The sequence below is a fragment of the Equus quagga genome, unplaced genomic scaffold, assembly GCF_021613505.1.
Source record: "Equus quagga isolate Etosha38 unplaced genomic scaffold, UCLA_HA_Equagga_1.0 146_RagTag, whole genome shotgun sequence".
NCBI lineage: Eukaryota > Metazoa > Chordata > Mammalia > Perissodactyla > Equidae > Equus > Equus quagga.
In genome coordinates this window covers 10,378,702-10,404,385 of record NW_025796728.1, presented here as the reverse complement: position 1 = coordinate 10,404,385, position 25,684 = coordinate 10,378,702, and the positions used below count along the sequence as shown (strand labels likewise).

The following is a 25,684-nucleotide window of genomic DNA, read 5'->3' as shown; positions in this document are numbered from 1 at the left end:
TTTTTTTTTATTGTGGTAAGATTTACCATCTTAACAATTTCTGTGGCTATATATTTTTAATTAATTTGTGAGGGCATAAGTTATTACATTTAAAAATTGTATTTTTAGTAATTGTGTCACAGTGTATACGTATATCCAATCATTATGTTGCACACCTTAAACTAATACAGTATTATACATCAACTCTATCTCAATAAACCTGGAAAAAAAATTATTTTATAAATAGTGAATTAATTGTATCAACTCCACTCATTCAATAGACAATGATTAAGCATCTACTCTGATAAGCGATAATAAAAATTTAGATAAGAGATATTCTTACAGTCTAGTGGAGGTGACAGCTCCAGGATTATAATAATATTATATAATAAATGCAGTGATGGAGTGTACATAGTATGCTATAGGTACATTCACTCATTCAGTATATCCTTTTGTAACTACTAGGCCCCAGACACTCAATAGGAAACCAAACTGTCATGGTCCTTGTCTTTAAAAAAGAGAGACAGATTACAGTCGAACAAAGGATACAGATGAATTTATTGTGTGACTTACTGATTTACTGTGCAATGAGTGTCATGATAAAGAAAGCTCGGGCTGCCATGGGAACACAAGGGAGATCCATCTAAATCAAATCAAACTGGCTTTTTCCCTCGCTGGCTGCCTGAGGATTGACTGCCATCACAAGGGACACAGCAACCATCCAGACCTGAAGTTCACGACCAACCGACTACTTCAGGGGAGACGAATGGTCATCGATGTCCTTCGCTCTGGGCAGGCAACAGTACCTAAGACAGAAATTCGGGAAAAACTAGCCAAACTGTACAAGATCACACAAGACGTCATCTTTGTACTTGGATTCAGAACCCATTTTGGTGGTGGCAAGACAACTGGCTTCAGCATGATTTACGATTCCTTGGATTACAGCAACAAAAAAACGAACCCAGACGTAGATTTGCAAGACCTGGCCTGTATGAGAAGAAACAGACCTCAAGAATACAGCGAAAAGAACAAGAACGGAGTGGGAAGGTCAGGGAGACCGCTAAGGCCAGCGTTGGTGCGGGCGAAAGGTGAGCTGGAGGTTGGACAACTGAAGGAGTCAAGATTCTACAGTGACTTTGTCTGCGGTGATTGTGCAGATTGTTCACGAGATTAATAAACTGTGAAAACATTTTAAAAATTTAAATAAGTAAATAAAGTCAAACTGGGGAGTCAGAAAGGCTTTCCAGAGGGGGTCCTGAAGTTTTGAAGAACAGGGAGGCATGAGGTACGTGAAGGCGGGACACATCCTAGAGAGCATACACACCAAGGAGCAGGGATATGAGCCATCAACATGTGTAGAGCTTAGTAAAAGTTGTTTGTTATGGCTAACAGGAAGGGTGCTACAGATGGTAACTGAGGAGAGAGAAAGCTAAAAATACCGACAGGAGCCAAAACATAGTGTCTTTAATGCTAAATCCTAGCCTCAACCGCTTCCTGAATAATTGTTCCCCTTCACATAAAAATAAGAGTAATGTTTATTGAGAACTTGCTATGCGTCAGTCTCTGTTCTAAGTGTTTTACGTGTATTAACTCATTTAATCCTCACAACAATCCAGCAGTAGATGCTATTATTATGCGTTTTCTTTCACAAGAGGAAACTGAAGGCCAGAAAGGCTAAATAACACGTTCCTAGCCACACGGCTATATTTACACTCAGGCGGTCCGACTCTAGGGGCCAAACTATTAACTACTCTGCCTCTCATTAGTATGTGATATTTGAAATATTTAAAACATTAAATTTTATAAAGGTGATTTGGAGGCTAAAGGCTCTGCACAATATTTCTTTTTATTTATTCTTATTTCAGAATCACGTTTAAACTGTGCTTTTTTTATGTTTTCATATCTGAATGTAGTCTATGCTTTCACTCTTTTCTTTTTCAGGTTTGTTTGGGGTTTTTTTGGGAATTGCTGCCTATTTATTTTTCAAAGAAATTTCACAATAGTTTTGTTGAACTAAAATTTGGGATTAGAGGATTTTAGTTAAAAGTTCATTGAATTTGTAATTTAAACTGGAAAGTATTCAGTGTTTCCACCCAGCAAGGGGTGTGTATTTCTTCATTTACCTTCTTTCAAATTTATCAACACATTTTTATAATTTTCTTAAAATAGGTAGCATTTAATAAGATTATTCTTAGATGTGTTATTTTTGTGCAAGTGTAATATCTTATGTTTTATAATTCTCTATTATTGGCATATAGGAATGCTATTTCTTTGTATATGATTATTTTTCCTGAAATGTGAAATACTAAAATTACCACTCAAAAACTATAAAAATAGAAAAGGTATATACTTTATTCAATAATGTTCAAAACATTGAGAAAAGATTTGGGTCAATATGAAAGGCTACAGATGAAATATGGTATTTTTGTTCATTGTTGCTATATGTTTTAGTTCACATTCGAAGTGCCGTCCCTGATGCATTTTCGTCTAATTTTTCCCATAATAAGAGAGAAGGAAACGCGGTGTAAGTGTCCTAGTGCCGCCTCCCTCAAATTACGTTGCTCTGCATGACCCATCCTAAGTCTCACAGTTCAAGCTAATCATTGACAGAGCTTTACAATCACAAGCTTTTACTGAAGCCTTGATAAGACAGTCGAGCAGTGAGTGGCAAATGAATCCAAGCTGGGCGGCAGGCTCTCCAGGGAATGAATGGATTTTTTCCGGCTCCGATGAAAGAAACACACGCTATAGGAAAACAATGTCCAACGGGGGACTGCAAAGATCTGTCATCCTGTCAGTGTTTATTCTCCTACGAGCTGTGACTGGATTCTCTGGAGATGGAAGAGCTATATGGTCTAAAAATCCTAATTTTAGTCCGGTAAATGAAAGTCAGCTGTTTCTCTATGACACTTTTCCTAAAAACTTTTTCTGGGGCGTTGGGACTGGAGCATTTCAAGTGGAAGGGAATTGGAAGACAGACGGAAAAGGACTCTCTATATGGGATCATTTCATCCATACACACCTTAAAAATGCCAACAGCACGAATAGTTCCAGTGACAGTTACATTTTCCTGGAAAAAGACTTATCGGCCCTGGATTTTATAGGAGTTTCTTTTTATCAGTTTTCAATTTCCTGGCCAAGACTTTTCCCTGATGGAATCGTGGCTGTCGCCAACGCAAAAGGTCTCCAGTACTATAATACCCTTATCGACGCCCTAGTACTTAGAAACATTGAACCTATAGTTACTTTATACCATTGGGATTTGCCTTTGGCACTACAAGAAAAATATGGGGGGTGGAAAAATGAAACCATAATAGATATCTTCAATGACTATGCCACATACTGTTTCCAGATGTTTGGGGACCGTGTCAAATATTGGATTACAATTCACAACCCATATCTAGTTGCCTGGCATGGGTATGGGACAGGTATTCATGCCCCTGGAGAGAAGGGAAATTTAGCAGCTGTCTACGCTGTGGGACACAACCTGATCAAGGTACTGTACAGCTGGCTTCATATCATAGCTTCAGAATATAAGGAGCAGGAGCTAAAAGGAAACACTGAGAAATGTATCTTCCTTTTAAATAATTCTTTTTATTGAAATCAACTGAACTAATTTTAGTCTAACTCACAATTTCTGTCCTCAGTTTGCATATTTAGTGGATGTTTTATTTAAGCTATTATTAATGTATTAATCCAATTATTTCCCTTAAAAGTTGCACTTTCAAAATTATTTAACTATTTTTAAAGCTACGATTATACATTAAAGTGAGAGAATATGAGTTTGCTTTCATTCTGTGGAAAACCAGTATTTATAAATTTAATTGTCGAAACTCTTTTCTGACAACATGCAACCATTTCAGAATTATGTCTACATGACCATTTCAAATATGTATTTGTTGTTAGTATTGCTATTCTTAGTAATACTTAGTGATAGTAAGCTAAATAAGTGTTGGATAACTGATACACATTAAGTACAGGAATTGAAATAAACGTACTTCACAGTTGGTTTATTTGGCACATGGCAGAAAAGATGAGATTAATTGTTCTGGGAGGTAAAATTAGACTAGTAATATAAAAACTTGGAAGAATATGGTCTACTAAGTGTTTTAAAGCAGTGTATTTCAAAAGTCAGAGTTTATGTTGGGAAATGTCACAATTATTAAAACAATACGAAAATGTAAGCAAAATAACAGCTAATGTTTATTGAGTGCTTACTACGTGCCACAGACTACATTAAGCATTTTCCTTGCACTATTACATTTCCTGCTCACGGCAACCTTATGGACTAGGTCCTACCATTATCCCCATTTTAAAGAGGAGGAAACTGAAGCTTAGCGAGATTAAATAACTTGCCCAAGGTTACAGAATAAAATGCAGCTGCTGTGAACATGGGATTGTATATGACAACATAATTAAACTCTGAAAGCCTTTATTAAGAAAGTTTTTAAAAGTGCAGTCTTTCAGGGATTTTCAAGAGATTTCACCTCACACTGAAGTTACTATCTAGAATCAGGTTTAACTTTTTGAGCCAAATAGTTTACTTGGGAAAAATAAATTACTCTGGACACCTGTTACATTTTGAAAATGAAAATCCCTTATTAGAAGAGTTTCATAATGTGCTAGGAGAAGGAATTTGATTTTTTAATAAGCAAATGTTAAATATAGAGAAATAGAAAAGATGTATAGAAACATAAAATAATTCCATATCTAAGTTTGCACATACAAAAATACCTGCTAACCCTTCTTTTCTTTTTGAACTTTCTGGATTATTCTACATGTGTGTTGTGCTGTGGTTCAGTCACATCACCCTTGCGGTCAACAGACTGCGTAGGATTTCAAGGTCATTTACATATCTTTGAATAGAGTTGTATATAGAATATATTATTAATGTGTGTGGATATACTATGATACGGCAAATGAGACCTTAAAGGAGTGAAAACTTATAGCTATTAACTATGAAGATTATGCATATATAAGTTAGAAAAACATTCCTTTTATCTAGTTCTTTTAATTATTAAGACAACATATGCTCCTGTAAAGTGAGAAACATCAGATTGTACCAAATGATAGAAAGTGAAAAAGATCAATTCCTCTCTCCCTCTTCACCTGACAATCCCAACCTCGAGGAAACTACTGTTAATAGTTTCTTATATAGTCTTTTTAAAGTTTTCTCTGCAAATACATGGACACATATGTTTATTTAACCTTATTATAAAGAAAAATATTCTAAAGTGTTGAAAAGTTTTTGGTTACCTGGAAACACGTTAACAATTAGAATTTTCATGAAAAGTATATATAAGTGGTTAATTTAAAGCCTTTAAAACTGGCCAGCTGATAAAAATACGTAGGGAAAATGTTGCAACTAACAGATATTGCTTCCAAACTTAGCATATAAAGTGCTATATTTTCTGATGTTTTTAGTTTTTCTCTATTTGAGTTAAGCTCTGCCTTTAACACAAAACTAGCACTCTCTGAGAATGAGAGGAATTTTGTTGTTTTAAATTGAGGGATTATATTTTTAAATTATTGTTTTCCAGATAATTTCTTCCATCTCTTTAAAATTTCTAAATCACTAACCTAAGTAAGGAGTGTAAGGGGTCTCTTGAAATTAGTCAGAAAGTGAAACATGCTGCATAAGCCCATGATTTCTAGCGCCAGAGGGAAATCTTGCCATGGTCTAGTGGCCTGAGGTGAACTTGTTTTCCCCACTTTTCCCCTCTCTGTCCTTCCTTGAACATAGAAAAGATTAATTTGATATTTTATGTTGCAACAAAGTATTTCTTCCTTGTTGTGCCACCTGTGACCCACAAGAAGCATTCTTTAGGATTAGTTTTTAGTCCAATAACACTTATTAAGATAAGCCTAATAGAAAACTAAATTCATTGGTGATTATAGACCACTTTATTCCCCAATCCTCAGATATTGAAAAGATTTCATAGTGGCTTTTGGGGTCTTTTTAGTTCCAGGATGATCTTGAAAACTCCATCCCAGTCTGAAATGTCCTGGTTTGGAGGAGACCTGAATGGTCTAGCCAGTGCTGAGATTGACCCGGAATGTAGATTCCACCTTATTGTAGATCTGCTGATTATCTTAAAGTGAGTCTAAGCCTCAGGTAAAAATTTGCCATAATCACGCCTACTAAGGGATGCTCCACTCTGAGTTTGTAACAATATTTGGAACAGAAAGAGGGTGCATTTTCCGGCTTGACTATCTCCAAGCACAGTAATCATCGCTTTATATATTATCTATAATTTTTGCAACAACCTTGCCAGGTACCTATTATTATCCCCATTTTACAGAGCGTTATGACTAACAAGCATCATGTCACTCCCCTGCATTAAATCCATTAGTGGCTCCCCAAAGCTTTTGGGATAAAGTCCTGCTATTTCATCAACACCTTCAAGACACAACCCCTAGCCACCTTTCCAGCCTCTTTGCTGGCCACTCTCCCATCCCCATCACTAATGCCAAATCCTTGTACCCAGCACTCCACTATAAAGCACTACTAGCAGTGTCTCAATTTTACCTTACTATTCCTCTCCACTCTGCCTCTGCTAGCGCTCTATCCACCTAGAATGCCCTTCTTACTCCCTGCTTTACCCACCTAATGTCCTTCAAGACTCAATCTAGGCAGCCACCACCTCTAAGATATTCTTGACCTGTTAGGGTTAGTGCCCCTCCTGAAGGCTCCCATGATAAGACGTGCTTGCTTCTGTCATAGCACTCATACCATAAGGAACTTTTCTGTCTCCCAACTAGCCTGCGCGTTCCTTGAAAGGCGAGATTATTTTTTATTTATCTTTGTGTTTCCAGCACCTAGCACAGAATGATAGGTATGTGCTAGGTATAAATGTTTGTTGAATGAGTGATTTAGGATTTCTCTCTTAAACCTTGTAATCAAAGAACCAATCACAAGCTCAAAAGTCGTATTTCATTGCATTATTGCTAATTCTTGAAATATTGCCTATATTAATCCAGTGGTGTATTAGTCAAGACTCTTGGTTACAAGTGACAGAAACCTAATTTAAGTTGACTTAAGCAGAAATGAGCAATCTCCTGGCTCGGTAACCAAATCACAGTGATGAACGGACCCTATAACCAAGACACTCTCGGAAGCCCTTTATCTCGATCTCTCATGTCCATTTCTTCTTGTGGGTCATTCTCTGCTTTGCAGAGGGAAGATTTCTCTCTCCAAAATTCAGTTTTTAAAATCCCAGAGTCAGATTCCAGCCTGTTTGGCCTATGTGCTAATCCCTTAGATCAGTGAAGCCCCAAGATTTCACATTGGCAAAGGCAATAATGGTGTCTGTTTTCATTCTATTTTTAAATCAATAAAAATGCATAATAACTTGAATTTTGGATTTCAAGTTATATCAATAAATTTGCATAATAACTTGAATTTGTGGATTTCTGCCCCCTAAAAGGGAACATTTGAGAGCCTCTGAGGAAACATGCACAGAGGTTTGGGGAGATGAGTTTGCTCATAAGATGGTAACTCATTCGGTTTATTACTCCACTAAATACTCCACTCCATGCTTCCATGGCTTTAAATCATTATGTTTCATAGACATATACTTTTATGTCTGATCATTTCATAGCTTTAAATCATTATCTTTCATAGACATGTACTGGTTATATACTACCAGGCTTTCTCAACCTTGGCACAACTGACATTTGGGGACAAATAATTTCCTTGTTGTGATGGGCTATCCTGTGCATTGTAGGATGTTTAGCACCACCCCTGGCCTCTACCCACCAGATGACAGTAGCACCCTTGTCCCAGGGTTGTGACAACCAAAACTGTCTACAGACATTGCCAAATGGCCCCTGGTGGGGATGGGGAGGCAAAGCTCCTCCCCCTTTCCTCCCATGAAAACCACTGATTTATACTTATAATAGACAGCTGCTTAAAGGCACAAAGCATAAAGAACAAGGACATTGAAATTTAACTAGTATAAAGGACATGAAATTGCAATAAAATCAATTTTATAAAATTGCCTCAGGGAGATTTTGACCAGATCTGTAAGGTTCATACCTAAACTCAAAATTAACTTGTAGCATATCAGGATGTTTTTAGAGAAGAAACAATGTTTTTAAAAAATGTTAAATGAGGAAATAACATTGATGATGATATCTAATTTAGATTTTCAAACATTGGGAATAAACTCTCCCTAGTGGCTTTGTGTTATTTATCAAACACTTGAAAGAGCTGCCCCAAACCATTTCTCTTATATAGTTATTTATAAACAAAACACTAAACCTGCTTTTTTGAACACTTATACATTTTTTTCTTTTCTTCTCCTCCCCAAAGCCCCCCAGTACATAGTTGTGTGTTCTAGTTGTGAGTGCTCTGGTTGTGGCATGTGGGATGCCACCTCAGCATGACCTGATAAGCGGTGCCATGTCTGCACCCGGGATCCAAATTGGCACAACCCTGGGCCGCCCAAGCAGAATGGGCACACTTAACCACTCGGCCACGGGGCTGGCCCATGAAAGCTTATACTTTTTTAAAAAGCAAAATTCAAGAGTTAAACAAAATGTTATTAGCCGTTTTTATCCTTTTTTGATGCCATAACACTGTGTTTCACAAATTTTACATTGTCGTGCATCACTTTATGTTGGCTTTTCATGTTGCCTTTTTTGTTTATTTGCATATCCAAGTGCAACAGGTACTATTATTTGCTAAAATATTTTTCTTTAAAATATTTATTTTGAGGGGGCCGGCCCTGTGGCCTAGTGGTTAAGTTAGGTGCGCTCTGCTTTGGCGGCCTGGATTCTGATCCTGGGTGCAGACCTACACCATCCGTCTGTCAGTGGCCGTGCTGTCATGGTGGCTCACATACAAAAAGAGGAAGATTGACAACAGATGTTAGCTCAGGGCAAATCTTCCTCAGCAAAAAAGAGGAAGATTCAACAGACATTAGCTCAGGGTGACTCTTCCCCAGCAAAATAAATAAATAAATAATAATTTTTAAATGTGCCATAAAATGCTTTTTATTATGTAGTTAAAATAATTTTCATAATGTAAAAATATTTATTAAATTAGAAAATGCCAATAGTTATATTTACGTATTGAGCATTTTAAATACAATTTATTTTCTGAATATTTTAAATTTATTTTAAACAAACTTTTCAATCCAACCTTTAATAAAATAGACTTCTATGAAATCAAATGTATGTCAACACTTTTTTGTATATACCACACAAATGATGAAATAATTTTTTAAATTCCTCAGGGGTTCAAGAGATTGCTTAATACTGTGAAAGAGTTTTTCAGGACAAGAAATGTTGGGAAATTCTACTCTAGGTCAAGGCCTTACCAACTTGTTCCTGAGCCTGGGATAAGGTTTTATTTATTCTCTGTTTTCCCACCTCTTTCAGGAACTTTGTTGTAGCATTTCTTGGCATCATTTCTTCAGAGAAGTTCACACAAGGCTGGGTATGTTTTAGGTATTTAATACATAATTCAATTGATTATTTTCTATTTAAGGAAGACCTATCTTGTCCCAGAAAGAATTTAAAACTGCAATTGAATAAAAGTGGATTTCAGACACACACACACACCCCAACACAGATTCTGGCATAAACATATAGTCTTTTCAGAACATGCAAATCAGTTTTTCCTAAAAATTTTACATTAAAAGCCCATCTTGAAACAAGCTGTAGAAAGTTGACACCTCTTAAAGCTGAGTGATGTGTTCATGAGGGTTCATTATATTATTCTTTCTGTGTTTATGTGTGATGACAATTTCCACAATTAAAAGTAAAAAATAAATAAAATAACGTAAAGAGAATATTTTATGTTTTAAAAGAAAAGAAAATCATTTTTATATAGTACACTTAAAAGCTCTGTTGAAATTCTTAACCAAAATTTAGTGTTAAAACTGCAAAAACAGCTGTGAAAAAGCTACCATTCAGGGCCACCCTGGTGACGTAGCAGTTAAGTTCCTGTGCTCCACTTCGGCAGCCTGGGTTCACAGGTTCGGATCCTGTGTGCAGACCTACACACCACTCGTCAAGCCATGCTGTGGCAGCGTCCCACACAGAAGAACTAGGACCTACAACTTGGATGTACAACTATGTGCTCGGGCTTTTGGAGAAAGAAAAAGTCACCATTCACGTGATTAATAGCTAAGCCTTCTTTGCCAACAGACTGCTGTAACAACGTTCTTGACCAAGAAGGCTGCAGTGTTTCACAGGCACTTTTAAATAGATTAAATGTCATTTTTAAACCTCTTCTGCCCAGCCCCCAGCAATATCTTGAAGACTAAGCGTAATATTCTGAAATGGAAATATTAGCAGGAGCCTTTTTTAGCTTGTCTTCGTTAGGTAGAAGCAAAATCTTCAAGGATCAGCTGAAATGACTTTTTCTTCTCGGAAAAAAATACAGGAATTTTTAAAAACTCCCTTGTTAAACTTGAGTTGCAAGACAATAACGTACCAAAATTAATTTTTGCCAAATCTTGTAACTAAAAAACTAGGCCAAGTTTTTCTGTCAACGAAGGACAGAAAAAAGAAGGTTGAAAACAATCATTTGTTACCTGCCACTACTTTCCCCTCCCACTCCAAAACAAAACAAAAAAAAGAACACAGAAATGGGGAGAAGAAAGAACAGAAATTCATCTTAATTCTTTTTTTATTTTGAGGAAGATTAGCCCTGAGCTAACATCTGTGCCAATCTTCCTCCAGTTCACATGTGGATCGGCACCACAGCGTGGCTGAGGAGTAGCATAGGTCGGCACCCAGGATCCAAACCTGTGAACCCAGGCTGCCAAAGTGGAGTGCACCAAGCTTGACTACTGCGCCACTGGGCCGGCCCCTGGTCTTAATTCTTAAAGTGGAGAATGAGACAATTATTACAGATGACTTGTTGACATTCTATAATACTATTCTTAATAATTATAAGAAGAATATTTTATTGTATGCTTACTGTAGTGTCAGACACTGTACTAGGTACTTTTCATATATTATCTCATCTAATGCTCACATCAACCCTGCCAGGTAGCTTTTCTTACAGCCATTTTATAGCTGAAAAAACTGAAGCCCAGATAAATTTACCTGAGTTCACACAGCTGAATATGCGTGGGTTTTTTACTCCATAATAACTGTTAGAACCAAAATTCAAATGTTATCTGTCTGAACTGAGTTAGCAAGTTTTGATGACATGAATCAGCTACCTAGCTTCAATGAAAAAGAACAATTTACAGCCTCAAAACCGTGGCAGCCACTTCTGTTGAAGCTGACTCAACAGATATTTGACTTCACTGCCTATTTAAAGACCAAAACAATCTATTGACATGTTGTGTTTGCCCACAAAGCCCATGACCCGTTTATCCCTGACTCATATATTAACCATGAGGATTTTCATTTGTCCGCGTGATTTTAATTTTCATTTGCTCAAGACTTTAGTGTCCCATTTAAGGGATGTTAAATCACATGTGTACCCTTGGCAATACAATCTAAAGTTTAGATAAATGTTAACATAATTATTCATTTAATAAGCTAATGCATAGAACCTATATTATAATCCCAACTCATCTCCATTAGGACCTAAGACATCACTAACAAAATATAGGAAATAATGATCAAACAAGTTAAAAATAGCACTTTTTAGACGTTTCTAATCAAATCTGAATAAAAGATGAAAATTGCTTGCGAATAAGAATTGCCAGAGACAGTTTCTATAACCAGAATACCTTTGTTAGATATAAGTCACGTGAAAAATCTATTTGTAGACGACAACTGGTATTCTCAAACCTTCACGAGAGCAATATTTACTTTTTCTAATCATTAAGTAGAAAAGTCATACTTCAGTGAATGATTAACAAGTTTAAATAAATGCAATTATAAATGCTCAGAGAATAACACTGTGATCGTATTTAAACAGCTTGATTTGATATGAACACTCTCATACATGGAAAGTTAGGCCCAACTGGAAATCAGAAAATATTGTAAGTAATGGAAACAGTGCTAGATATGATGAAACTGTGAACTGAGGGAACTTTACATTCATTTATAGCATAAAATAAGTCACTTCATTGCATAGAAAAAGTCTCACTGAGAAAACTCAACATTAGAAAATAGTCTATGTTAAAAGAAAAAGGAGAAATTAAAACTAATGAACATTCACAATGATTCTGTTGCTGAAAAGTAGTGGAGACGTTGAGGATAATTAGAACCTTCTAACTCACTAACCATTGGAGAGTGAGTCACGAAGTAATTAAAGTGGTTCCTCGATGATCTGGTGGTGCTATTTGAAAATGTTTTGGGGGAGCCTTGAGGCTGCTGAAAACCAGGATCTTTCAGTGTTTGGGGAAGTTCATTTGTTGGTTCTTCATAGCGTCATATCTTGACGTGAGATTATGTGACTGAGTCTTAAATAAAGAGCTGGGTTTACTGTTATGGATTCTTCTCTCATTTTAATCACGTCTGTGTTGTATGTTTCCTCCTTTTACCTTTGAATATCAACATGTTCTCATGGAGTGAAAAAACATTCTTTAACATATAACGAAATCCAGAATAACTGAACTTTTTATTCAAGTTTCTGTTTTTTCCTTTGAAATTTTTGGAACTTTGGAGAAACTGAAGCGCAATAGCATAGAGCAATTAAACTCACTGATAGAACTATCAGCTCCAACCAATTTTCCTGACTTTTTTTTTTAAGATTTTATTTTTTTCCTTTTTTCTCCCCAAAGCCCCCCCAGTACATAGGTGTGTATTTTTAGTTGTGGGTCCTTCTATTTGTGGCATGTGGGATGCCACCTCAGCATGGCTTGATGAGCAGTGCCATGTCCACGCCAGGATTCGAACCAGTGAAACCGGTGAAACCCTGGGCCGCCGAAGCAGAGCGTGCGAACTTAACCACTCGGCCACGGGGCTAACCCCCTGACTTTTTTAAATTATGAAAATAATGCATTTTTACTGCAAAACATTCAAATAATACAGAAAGACATAAAGTTTCAAATGAAGGATCTCTTCTTTTCTTACTCCCTAACCCCATACCCCAGAAGCAACAACTGTTAGCAGCTTGTTCAACCTCCAAATGTTTTTCTGTGCATATATAAACACATAGATATAGTCATATGCTTTTACAAAATTTGAATCATATTATTACAGTGTTTTGCTTATCATTTCTGATTAACTGAAACATAGAAATATACTGTTTTTGTTCTACTTATTTCTGTAATTTTCTCTCCCATTAGAGGTCATAGAAAAGGCAGGAGCTATCTTGTTAACATTTTTTCTAAATGCCTGCCAAGTTGCCTTGTATTTGTTAAATAAGTGTTTACAGAGTTGAATTTAAGCAATTCATTAATGTAAATGAATAAAGAGTGAAGAAAAGGATAAAATAATAGCCATGGGTAGAAGGATGAAGATAAATAAAAATGATTTATCTAAACTTGCTTTTGCTGATGTGTACAATTTGTGTAAGAGAAAAAAACAGAACAGGAGGTAATGCTGATGCACTCTCTGTTCGACTGGGTACTGAGGTGGTACCCCAGCTGGTGAGGCTGGATAAAGGCATAATCAGACCATCACTGTCAGCCTGCCTCTTTATAGAGTGTTCTTGGCACCCAAACTCTGTCACACGGCTTTCTCAGTATACTGGCCCTTGTTTTTGTGCCATGTCTGTTGCATACCTCCTTGGATTTTCACAGCCTGTTCAATCACCTTTGGCCTAAGGTGTAAAAGTGTGTTTCAAAGGCACATAATTTAATGTGCATAATGTCCCGGAAATCACAGTGACCTAAAAAGCCAAAGGACTTAGTTCTAATCCTAGCTTTGTCACTGAGACCTTGGGCAAGTCACTTATTTCTTGGGCTTCAGTTTCTTCACCTATACTGGAAATTTTTAAAAAATTGGACCAAATGACCTCTCAGGTCTGTCCTCTACCTCTAGTTAGCATGCAAGAGCACGGAACTCAGAGCAATACAGCCCAGGCTTGACTTAGTTCGTGAAACTAGACAAGTTACCTCACCTCTCTACCCCTTGGTTTCCTCTCCTCTAAAATGGGAATCGTAATAGTATCTGCCTGGCAAGATTTAAATGAGGATGAAATGAGACAGCACATGGAAAGGGCTTTGAACAGTTCTTGGCACGTTTGGCGCTAGAGACGTGTTGGTTGCTATTGCTATTTATGTTATTAATTTTCTACGGTTCTGTAACTTAATCACTATTCTGTTATATTTGATCATGAATGTCACTCATCTTTAAGGATCATTTAAGGGGCTGGCCCAGTGGCACAGAGGTTAAGCACGCACAATCTGCTTTGGGGGCCTGGGGTTCGCTGGTTTGGATCCCGGGTGCGGACATGGCACTGCTTGGCGAGCCATGCTGTGGTAGGCGTCCCAAGTATAAAGTAGAGGAAGATGGGCATGGATGTTAGCTCAGGGCCAGTCTTCCTCAGCAAAAATAGGAGGATTGGCAGCAGACGTTAGCTCAGGGCTGATCTTCCTCAGAAAAAAAAGGACCATTTGATTACGACCTGTGTGAAGGTGCTGCAGTGTTAAACACTATGCAAGCACAGCATCCCTTTCCCCTTGAGTCTGACATTGACAATGGTGTAAAGATCATCATCCTCAGTCAAGACAGTCAACTGTGGAAGTGTTCTCCGAGGGATCCATTTAGCCTCTGATATCAGTGAGGACAATATCCAATGCCATATGGCTGGTTCTAGCAAAGAGGCACAGGGAATTACATATAAACATTACATGCTGTGCTAGGCACTTGGACAACTACATGGTTTTCTGAACACCCCAAATTTGCTGGCAGGTCCTTCATGACCTTTCTAGGTGATCCTGAATTCCAGACATACATAGATATTTTCCTCTCAGCATGCAAGAGTGGGATATGGTACCTTCATTCCAGGACTGTTTATTTTAATAACCAAGTATAGCAGAAAGAAAATACAATTTTAAGACAGTATGTTGTGGTTTGTGTCAAATAGCCTTTCCCCAACAGCTTCAAAATTTAGAAGTGGCAGGACATAGAAGCAGGATGGTTTTAGTAAAGGAATTAGAGAGGCCTGGGTTCCAATCCCTGCTCCACCACTGTCCAGCCTCTGTGAACTCCAGTTTCTTCTCTAAAATGGGAAAAATAAGATCTGCCTTACAGAGGCTGTATTTTCGATGATGTGTGTCAGGGGACCAACAAACTAGCTGTTCTGTAGCAGGCATTCATTCAACAAGTATTGTATGCCAGTCCAGGGGTGCTCTTTAAGGAAGAAAACCCCACAAAATTATGAACACAAAAGTTGGTACAAAAGTAAACATTTATTTAGAATGAGAAAAATATCACAATAAATTACTGTAGTCTTGGAGATTCAGATTCCTTTTTTTCCTGTGACCTTTTTAGGGAATTTATCAGAAATACTTACCTAGAAATGCTTCCACTCAGAACCTGGCTCCCAACCCACCTAGGACATTTACAGTGCCCCATGCAAGTGAGGGACCCTAAAGCTTCAGCTTCCTTAGGTTCATGGTAAATCTGCCTTTGTTGCGGGCCCAAAAATGATAGGTCTGATTTTTGTTATTGTAATAACTATATTATTTGTGGTTTCTGTATTGACTGTCTTTAACTCTTCATTCCTAAATCCTGAGGAAAGGCTTCAAGTCACCACAGGCCAGTTTAGCTTCAATTACACTCTGAGATATGGTCCAGCTGCATGAAAAAATTAGTAACAGGACCACTATTGTTAATGTACTAATACCAGAAAGCTTAAAATATCATTCCACCCTCTGCAAAGTTGGCACGCAAATGTTCTCCTTGGGCACGGAACCTGACCTTCAATAAAGTTCCAATTTACTAACATTGATTTCTTCTAAGCTCCCTTCTAATATCTGGGGAAACCCACCGATGCTTCTTCATTTAATTAATTATGAAATTTATTCTATACTTTTTTCTCTTCGTGTTGCCGGGTTTAGATTCTAGCTCAGGTGTTAGTTTAATTTAGTAATATTATAGTTGAAATTAGAATTCTATAACAATAATAGGTCCCTTGTTTTGAAGGAACAAATATATTAGAGTTTAGTTTTTACATGATTCCTACGGGGAAAGCCTGAAACTATACAAACTGAGAATGATCAATGATTTGTTAGAATAATTTGAAAACATAATGATTGAAAAGAAAATAAGAGGAAAATTCGTTAAAATGAAAATCTGAACTTGAACCATTAAAACTAGGATGGGATTTTTCTTAACGAAAGGTGGTAATTTTTGTTAATACTTAAATTCTCTCCTAAGAATAACGAGGGTAAGATATTGTTTCCAAGAGAATTTCAAGATTGCCAAAAAAATTCAAAGAAAAAACAGTCACATAATATATATTTTAAGGAAATAATAGTCACACAATTTTGTAGCAATGAACAGTAAAGTTCACGTACCTTAAGCACTCACTAAACATTTGTGGAACACAGAATGAATGAATGAATGCATGTTAAATAATCAGGAAGAGCAGCAATTGTAATTAGCAGAAAACAACACTAGTATAAAGAAGTGCTGAGTAGATGAAAAAAACGAACCAAACTGAAATCAATCCCAGTAGGAACGGTACTTCGAATTTTGGATTTTGATCTTTTTCTGGGGCTAGCAATACTTTCTCATGAGGCTGGGCAGAGGCAGCGAGCCACAGCTCCCGGTCAACACGCGATCACAAGGGTAGACAACCCATTCACTTACAACCATTCTGTCCCCATCCAACCATTCCGTTTTTCACTTTCAGTACAGTATTCAATAAGTTACATGAGATACTCAACACTTTATTATAAAATAGGTCTTGTTTTAGATGATTTTGCCCAGCCGTAGGCTAATGTAAGTGTTCTGAGCACGTTTAAGGTAGGCTAGACTAAGCTCTGACGTTCAGTAATTCACCTGATGTTCAGGTGTATTAAATGCATTTTCAATTTACGACATTTTCAGCCTATAATGGGTTTATAGGGATGTAACTCCATTGGAAGTTGAGGAAGATCTGTATTTGAAATTTACATTTGTGTAGTTTCCATAATGTCTTCACATATGTTACCTGGTTCCATCTTCACAACCGTTCTCTAGAGTATTTATTTTTAGCTCAGTATAATGGAGGAGGGCACTGAGGCTGCCGAGAGGGAAACGATTTATCCAAGATTATAAATCTACTTAATAGCATGGCCAGTACTAGACCCCGGGTCTCCTGCTTTCAAGACCTGGGCCTTGTCCCCTATAGTACCATGTAGGTGAGTAGCATCTTTATATCATTCTTGATGGTCATACATCCCCAAATAGAGCAATCAATGTTTCTAAGTGTTCAATGTAATGGTCAAAGAACACTCAGATCAATGGACAAAATGTGTGGAAAGCAGTTTGGAAATACGTAAAACAATTTTAAAAATAGGTAGTCCATTCCTGGGATTAACAAAAGGCAATAATGTAAGAAAATTAAAAGCCATATGCCCCAAATTAGTTATGACAACATTATTTATGACAGGAAAAAAGAAAGACAGAGAGAGGAAGAAGGAGGGAGGGAAGAAAGAAAAACAAGCTAATTTCTATTAAAAGAGAGAGACGACAGTAAATCATATTTCATCACATTGGTGAATTGTTATACTGTTAAGATCATTATGAAGACTAAAAACAACGTGGAAAAAGTTCAAAGTGATTTTAGCTGGGAAATATATTTGGAAAAGCTGGAAGGGAACACAAAAATATGAAAACAGCTTGCTATGATCATGGAGTTTTAACATAAATTTTCTTTGACAGTTTTTATTTAACACTTTATAAAATACCCTTAACATTAAACAAGTTCATAGTTCACGTGAAGATATTTCAGCCAAAAGTGACTACCATCACGCACAGATTTGGAAATTTAACTTTTGACAGATGACTGGGGTTCCCTAAATGCAGACACCCATGATGTGCAGGACTCGTTCCTCTGTCTGTAACCCCATCCTTCCACAGCACTCCCTTCCACCAGTGTCCCGCCGTGTCTTCCTGACCCAGAACCCCCTCTTCATCTTGTTTCTAAAGTTATGCCAGATATCTTATTTGTTTCCTATCATCCACAGAATTTATCTGAGTCTGGACTTCCAGGAGCATCAAAGAAAACTGCTCCATTAGACTAGAGGAGCGAACAGAATGAGATATTAGGCCTCTGGCCGGCTCTGACATCAGACCCTGATAGCTGGCTCAAAAAGAAAAAGCTGCTGACTTCCCCTTTAAGCTACGGAATCTAAAGAACAAAGGTTGAAGCTCCCTTAAATCAATCATTCCAAAGGTAGCTGGCCTTGTACAAGATAGAGTGTAACCTTGGGAAATCGCAGACTGACTGTTGTGCAAGGTTGCAGGCCCAGGTTGTGCTCTCCTGCCAACCCCATTTTAGTTTTGCCAACAGACCTCCTTAATGAGCATCAGACCAAAGGACACCACATAGATACCCCTGTTTCATGATGATTTATGTCAAACTCACTATGTGGAACAATACTTTTTACCCTGTTAGTTGGCAAACAGGATCAAATTATAACCATAAGCGCTGCACAAAGAACCTCCCCCACATTCTCTTCATGAGAATGGAGAGGCGGTCTTCAGCTGAGAGCAAAGATAACCCTAGATACCTTGATAGCCTATGCAAATAGCAGCAAAGGTGAAAGAGACACTGTGGAACCCAAAGGTCACCTTGGGGCATGACAACACACGCATATATATGTATAAATCTATATATACACTCAGAAAATTTGCTTGGAAAATGGTTGCAAAGGTACCAGTCTGTTGTCTTCTCAGCTGTCTTATTTGTCATTAAAATGCTGATGTAACCAAACTTTTATCACAGTTTAGGTCATCTTTCATGTAATCATGTTCTATTGTATGAAATAAAACATCTATTTTAAAGATACTCACCCCTCCTTTTTTTTCTATTAGGACTGGTTAGTTCCCGTTACAACTGGTTTAATAAATTTGTACTGATTCCATCTCACTTTCCCTTTAGTGTCTGATGGCATCATATTTTTGCAAGGCAGCTGGTTCATGGCTCAGAATCTTACGTGTGCTCAGTGCTTTACAGTTTACACATCAGGGGTGCACCACAGCCCTGAAGAGGCGTACTGATCGCTGGGGCTTGAATGGATGAAAGCCCTGAGGCTGGCAAGGGATTAAGTGACCGGTTAGAAAGCAAAGAACGTCCCCTCTGAATTCCTGTAATGCATGATGGCTTTTGTCTCACATCAGGGAAAAAAGCAGTTCTCAAGACTTTCCACTGTGATTCTAGCCCCAGAAAAGCCCAGAAAGAGTGGCTGAGACCACAAAAGGTGGAGTCTGTTCAAGGCTCCCCTGTGATTCCTTCCAAGAAGCTAGAACCTCAGGTTGGAGGCAAAGGAGGAGGCTCCAGCCAGAACACTTCTCTAAGAGGAGAGCATTCTCTTTTTTTTTTTGTGAGGAAGATTAACCCTGAGATAACTGCTGCCAATCCTCCTCTTTTTTTTCTGAGGAAGACTGGCCCTGAGCTAACATCCATGCCCAAAGGAGAGCATTCTTAAGTATCCTTGGGAACTTGGATGATAAATGGTTCCAGGATCTTCCAATGAAAATTGAGCAAAGACAAGTAGACAGAAGTAATGCCTCGAGACACCTACTCCTTCAGAAAATCTTTCATGGAATGATTTAAATTAGCTATGCTTGCATAAAGCAAGGCGGCATCAGCTTTGGAATCCTCACCTCTTACAGTAACGCCCACCTTTCCCCATCCTGGAACATTTTTGGTGTCCACAGAATCTGTTAGGTTTGAACTGTTGCTCATATTTGATTATTTTTGACCTACAAAAAGGCACTTTCAGATTAACCCAACCCAATATAAAACATCTCTAATAAGCGAAAGAAAAGCTAAGGAGCAAAACTGAAAGAAAACTTTGTGAGTTAAAAATAGTAAAGGTTTGTGCACTTGTTTTAGAAATACCCAGATAGAAGAGAAATTGGGACACCTGGGAAGAGACATCAAAAGGCAGCAAGTCAAGCGCTGAGGGGAAGAGAGGTGGCTGTAACACAGACAAAGGCTAATTGTGTGGCTGGCGGGGACAGAGCGGTGGCCTTGGGCATTTATCTAGCCTAGAATCCTTAATTGCAGTCCTTAATGTTGGTTCCTCCTTCTAGTATAGCTCATGGCCCTTTCTGGCTTTAGTTATTTTTTCATTTAATGCCTTACTTTATGCCAATTTATATGTTTCTCTTTCACACATGTTAGTCTTATTTTCCCAATAAGATTGCTTGCTCCTGAGGGCAAGTTCCTGTGCCATTTATTTTAGCCTCCTCAGGGCAGGACAAGCCAGGCTTGAGTAAGTGGTCAATAAGTACCTATTAAACAGAATAGGACCTCGAAGCTGTTATGAGAGCTCGACTGGAAATGTAAACTCGGGGAAGACCAATAATAACATCCGTCTTTAGGCAGTCCCTCCTAGGTGCTCTATTTTATGCTGCATATTTACTATATACATTAGCTCTACATCTAACAACAACTTTACAAAGCATATTGTTAACTTCCTTTTGCAGCTGAGGAGTTCAGAAAAGTTAAGTGACTTGTCTAAGGCCACACAGTAAGTACCTGAACTTCAAGCCCAAGTGTGCTGACCCCAAAGCCCACGTTCTTTCCAGCTTTTCTGCTTTTTGCAGAGCCTGCCGCCCTTTTATCATAATAGTAATAATAGCCAAGGATTATAAAGAGGTTACTCTGTTCCAGGCTCTGTTCTAAGGCCCTATATGTATGTTAATTCACTCAGTCCTCACAACAAGCTTAGGAGGTGGCTCTATCATTATCCATTTACAGAATTTAGAGCCTGGATTATCCCGGACTTCTAAATTAGGGCCTAAGGGAGATTCCATAGAACAATGAAAGATCACTGGTCTGTGTCTTCTTATATAGAGGAAGAAACTCTATAATCCACATACTATCTCACCTGTACCCAGCCCAAACAAGGCCCAGGAAGGCAGCCAGGGAGAGAAGTAAGATGGAGGTTGGACAAGGGCTCTCTCCCTGCCCCTTGGCAATCCCCTCGGAGAGGCTTCAGGTTGGAAGCCCAGGGAGTGGACAGAAAGCAGACTTTGAGGTCATCAGGGCTCCCTGGCAGCTCTCCCCTGCATCACCCTATGTTTCATTAATTTGTTCATGAAAAGACCTTCCATCAGGCAAGTGACAATCCTTGTGAGGAAGGACAATAAAGATTAATAATATTTTCTTCTTAGGCTCATTCGAAAGTTTGGCATAACTACAACATAAATTTCCGCCCACATCAGAAGGGTTGGTTATCGATCACGTTGGGATCCCACTGGATTGAGCCAAACAGATCAGAAAACACGATGGATATACTCAAGTGCCAACAATCCATGGTTTCTGTGCTGGGGTGGTTTGCCGACCCCATCCACGGGGACGGCGACTATCCAGAGGTGATGAAAAAGAAGTTGCTCTCTATTCTACCCCTTTTCTCTGAAGCAGAGAAGAATGAGGTGAGGGGCACAGCTGACTTCTTTGCCTTTTCATTTGGACCCAACAATTTCAAGCCCCAGAACACCATGGCTAAAATGGGACAAAATGTGTCACTCAATTTAAGAGAAGTGCTAAACTGGATTAAACTGGAATATGGCAACCCCCGAATCTTGATTGCTGAGAATGGCTGGTTCACAGATAGTCACGTGAAAACAGAAGATACCACAGCCATCTACATGATGAAGAATTTCCTCAATCAGGTCCTTCGAGGTTGGTTGCGCATTAGCTCAATTTTTTAAAACTTTTTCAGTACTGATCTCATAGGATATTTAAAGTAACATTTGAATATATGGTTATTGCTGTTATTGGCCTTTCCTATCGTCCAATGTTGACAGAATTTTTAAATGTGACTCTCATGTCTTTTTAAATAAAAGTTTGAGAACAAAATAATTTTAGACTGTAGATACATCTTTAATTGGGAGCAAGATGCTGTTTCATTCTTTTAAGAAGGAAATAATGCTAAAAAAGATTTGTCCGAAGTTTTCTAACCGTAGTACTTTAGTCTGAAATGCTGAAAGCTTTTCTTGAAATCGGTGCTCCATTGACTCTATTACATGACTAAATGACGAAAAAGTCTGAAGACAAAGAATGAGCCATGAATGGCAAAGCTGAGTAATTTCTGTTGTTCCTGGATATGGCTCAGACCCCTACTTAGCCTCTCATTCTTTTTCCATTACTCAAGTAGTGACATCTACAGGTGGCTGATTGAAATAATGGAGTAGAATACAAGCTCAAATTACGATGGTTCTGGCCCCTGCAGAATTGGGCTCCATTTCTCTCAAATATAAAGAAACTCTCTGGATCTTTCTAAAAGTCTGTAGCTCTCTTTAGAAGTCATAAGCCTGGAGGAAAATCTCAGGTTCTGCAGGAGAGTCTTCAGGGGGTGCCCTCAGGGAGAGCAAGACCCTGCTGCCCTAACCTGTAGGAAGGAGCAGCATGGAAAAGAGCCATGCCCAGCCTCGGGCACACGTACATCGGGGCCTCCAGAGCAGAAGATTGCCTACACGGCCTGGGCCAAATGCCATTCCCTTGGGCAGAATGGGTGTCATTCCCCAGACATTACCATTCCACCTCTCCTCAGCACACTACACCGAGAGGACTAGAACCAGGGCCTGTTGAAATGTATTTATCTCACAGGCATCTCTTGGCATGGATTTTCCACCTTTGAGGAAAACAATGTCAGTGATAAAACCTCCAAAATGCAGAAATGAGGCATTTCTATGAGAGAAATGAAAGCATTTAAGAAAAGGAAAATGGTTCATGGTTGATTTGGTTGTTCGTTGCTCTTATTGCTGCTGTTGATTTCCATGTTTCATTTTTACTCAATTCCTAAAAGTCACTGAACTGCAGTTTTAAAGTTAGAAAGGTCCTGAGAGATCATCTTTTCCAGTCTTTTCTGTTTACAAAGGAGAAAACTGAGGTCAAGAAACTTGCTCAATAGCAGCCTCCCAGGAGCATAGCAGAGCAAGAGCAAGCCCTGCCACCGCCTGCCCCTCAGCCCAGTCAGGTCTTGTTCTCTTCCATCACCCTACTTCTTTCTCCTCTTATATCTACATTCACTTATGTTAATTCTCAAAGCTGATTTTTCAATCCCTGAAGGATAATTTCATAGAATGGATAGTTTGTTCACAAATGGGAACCAACCCAAGCTTGAAATAAGAAACTCTTGATCACAAGCAGACATCTGCATTGGTCCCCAAGAGTTTTGGAAATTTCCATGCCTTCTGACACAGATTTGCACACTCTCGGGAATATTTTTAATTTGATTCTTTAACTGTGTCCTTCACTTGTTGGGGGGTGGGGGGAATCATTCTGGAGGCAACTCCCTGCTACTGTTGAAGCATAAACATGAATTTTCTGTTTGATATAATGGGCCTGCAAAACAGGTAAAAGGTTGGTTTCGCAATATGCTGTCCCTGGCATGTTGTCAGTGAAGTTGTAAACATGAACCAGAGTGTTTAGTCTTCCAAACATCTCTGCTTTTTTTTTTTCCCTCTGAGCAGCAATAAGGTTTGACGAAATACGAGTGTTTGGTTACACTGCCTGGTCTCTCCTGGATGGATTTGAGTGGCAGGATGCTTACACCACTCGCCGAGGATTATTTTATGTGGATTTTAATAGTAAACAAAAAGAAAGAAAACCCAAGTCTTCAGCACGTTACTATAAACAGATCATCCAAGAAAATGGTTTTACTTTAAAAGAGTCCACACCAGATGTGCAGGGTCAGTTTCCCTGCGACTTCTCCTGGGGTGTCACTGAATCTGTCCTCAAGGTAAGTGACTATGTACAAATTAACTATAAAGTGGGGCAAACAGTACACAATATTTTAGTTCATTTACCCAATGACAGCTAAAAGATAGCTGTCAGACGATATCAAATACCATGATCACCTGAAGGTTAGGAAGGGAAGTCGGGGAAAGAGGAAGAGAAGAGTTAATGCTTCCTGAGCATTTCATGTGCCAGAGCTCATATTTGGTGATGGAGATGGAGGCTGCCCTCAAGGAGTACACAGTCTCAGGGAACTTATAGTCATTCTTGTGAGAGGCATTTGTTAGTAGTGTCAAAATTATAGGGGCCGGCCTAGTGGTGCAGCGGTTAAGTTCGCACGTTCTGCTTCTCAGCGGCCCGGGGTTTGCCGGTTCGGATCCTGGGTGCGGACATGACACTGCTTGACTAAGCCATGCTGTGGTAGGTGTCCCACATATAAAGTAGAGGAAGATGGGCATGGATGTTAGCTCAGGGCCAGGCTTCCTCAAAAACAAAAAAAACAAACAAAATTATAGGAAAAAATTTTTTTTAGGTTTTTGTTTTGCCAAAAGCAAATTATCAGTGGCCCTTTATTTAAGTGATTCCTCTTATTTGACAGATTTGGGTAATTTGCCTTATGAGGTCTCTATATCCCAGTGGGGCCTTCCCACATGTCTCATTCCTCACCTTCAGATATTCACTCAAATGTCACCGTCTCAATAAGCCATCCCTCCTCTCTCAACTACCCATCGCTATCGCCTCTCATTCCCCTTCCTGCTTCATTTTCCTATACAGCACTCATCAGTATCTAACATTGTGCACTTTTCACATTTTTCATTTTTCTCTCCAGCTTATATTTATCGAGCTATAATTGACGTACAACATAATGCAAGATTAAGGTATACAATGTGTTGATTTGATAGGTTTATATATTGAAAAATGATTATCACCACAGCATCAGCTACCAAGTCCATATCGTCACATAATTCCCATTTCTTTTTTGTAATGAGAAGGTTTAAGACCAACTGTCTTAGCAAATTTGAAGTATATAATATGGTATTATTAGCTATACTCACCATGATGTACATTAGGTCCCCAGAACTTGTTAATCTTATAACTGAGGTTTGTACCCTTTGACAGGGATCTCCCCATTTCTCCCACCTCCCATCCCCTGGCAACCACTTTACGCACTTTTCTTATTTATCACCTGTCTTCCCCTACTAGAATGCAAGCTCTCTCCACACATGGAGATGTATGAGGTGCTGCTGTCTGCTGTATGCCTTACTGGAGCAGTGCCAGGCATACGGCAGATGCTCAATACATAGTGAATGAATAAAGTCAACATTTTTACTTTTTTTGCTGAGGAAGGTTCACCCTGAGCTAACATCTGTTGCCAATCTTCCTCTATTTTGTATGTGGGACACCACCATAGCATGGCTTGATGAGCAGTGTGTAAGTCTGCCCCAAGGATCTGCACCTGCGAACCCCAGGCTGCCGAAGCAGAGCATGCGAACTTAACCACTATGCCACTGGCCAGCCCCTAATTTTTTCTTTATTAGATTCAGTTAACCATTTCTGGAAATAATACTACACAGATGATGTTGTATCTTTCCCAACACATCACATCAGGAGGCACATGATGTCAGTTTGTTTCATTACTGAAAACGTTGGTTGAAGTAGTAGCCACCAGATGTCTTGGTTAAGGTGGCATTTGCCAGATCTCTTAATTGAAAGGTACCTTTTCCATTTGTAATTAAGAAGTAATCTGATGGTGATACTTTGAGACTGTATAAATATCCTGTTCCCCAACAACATTTCATCCAGTGGCCTTAACATTGATTCATGAGCCTTGCCTGAATTAATTATTACTTTGTAGATTGCAAAATGGTGAATTTCTAACTAGGTTATTCCTTCTATGTTTATTAGGTGGGTTCTTTTAAATTCAATATGTTATAA

The 25,684-nt window shown here is 38.5% G+C and overlaps 1 protein-coding gene across 1 annotated transcript in view; it reads left to right on the top strand.

The window, feature by feature from the left end:
* The first annotated feature begins 2,597 nt into the window (after window positions 1-2,597).
* LOC124232929 (beta-klotho) overlaps window positions 2,598-25,684 on the top strand; it is a 30,938-nt gene continuing 7,851 nt past the window's right edge. The window contains exons 1-3 of the mRNA XM_046649851.1: window positions 2,598-3,475; window positions 21,181-21,691; window positions 23,485-23,753. Of these exons, the coding sequence (XP_046505807.1) occupies window positions 2,651-3,475; window positions 21,181-21,691; window positions 23,485-23,753 (1,605 nt within the window). The 5' untranslated portion in view covers window positions 2,598-2,650. The remainder of the gene's footprint in view (window positions 3,476-21,180; window positions 21,692-23,484; window positions 23,754-25,684) is intronic.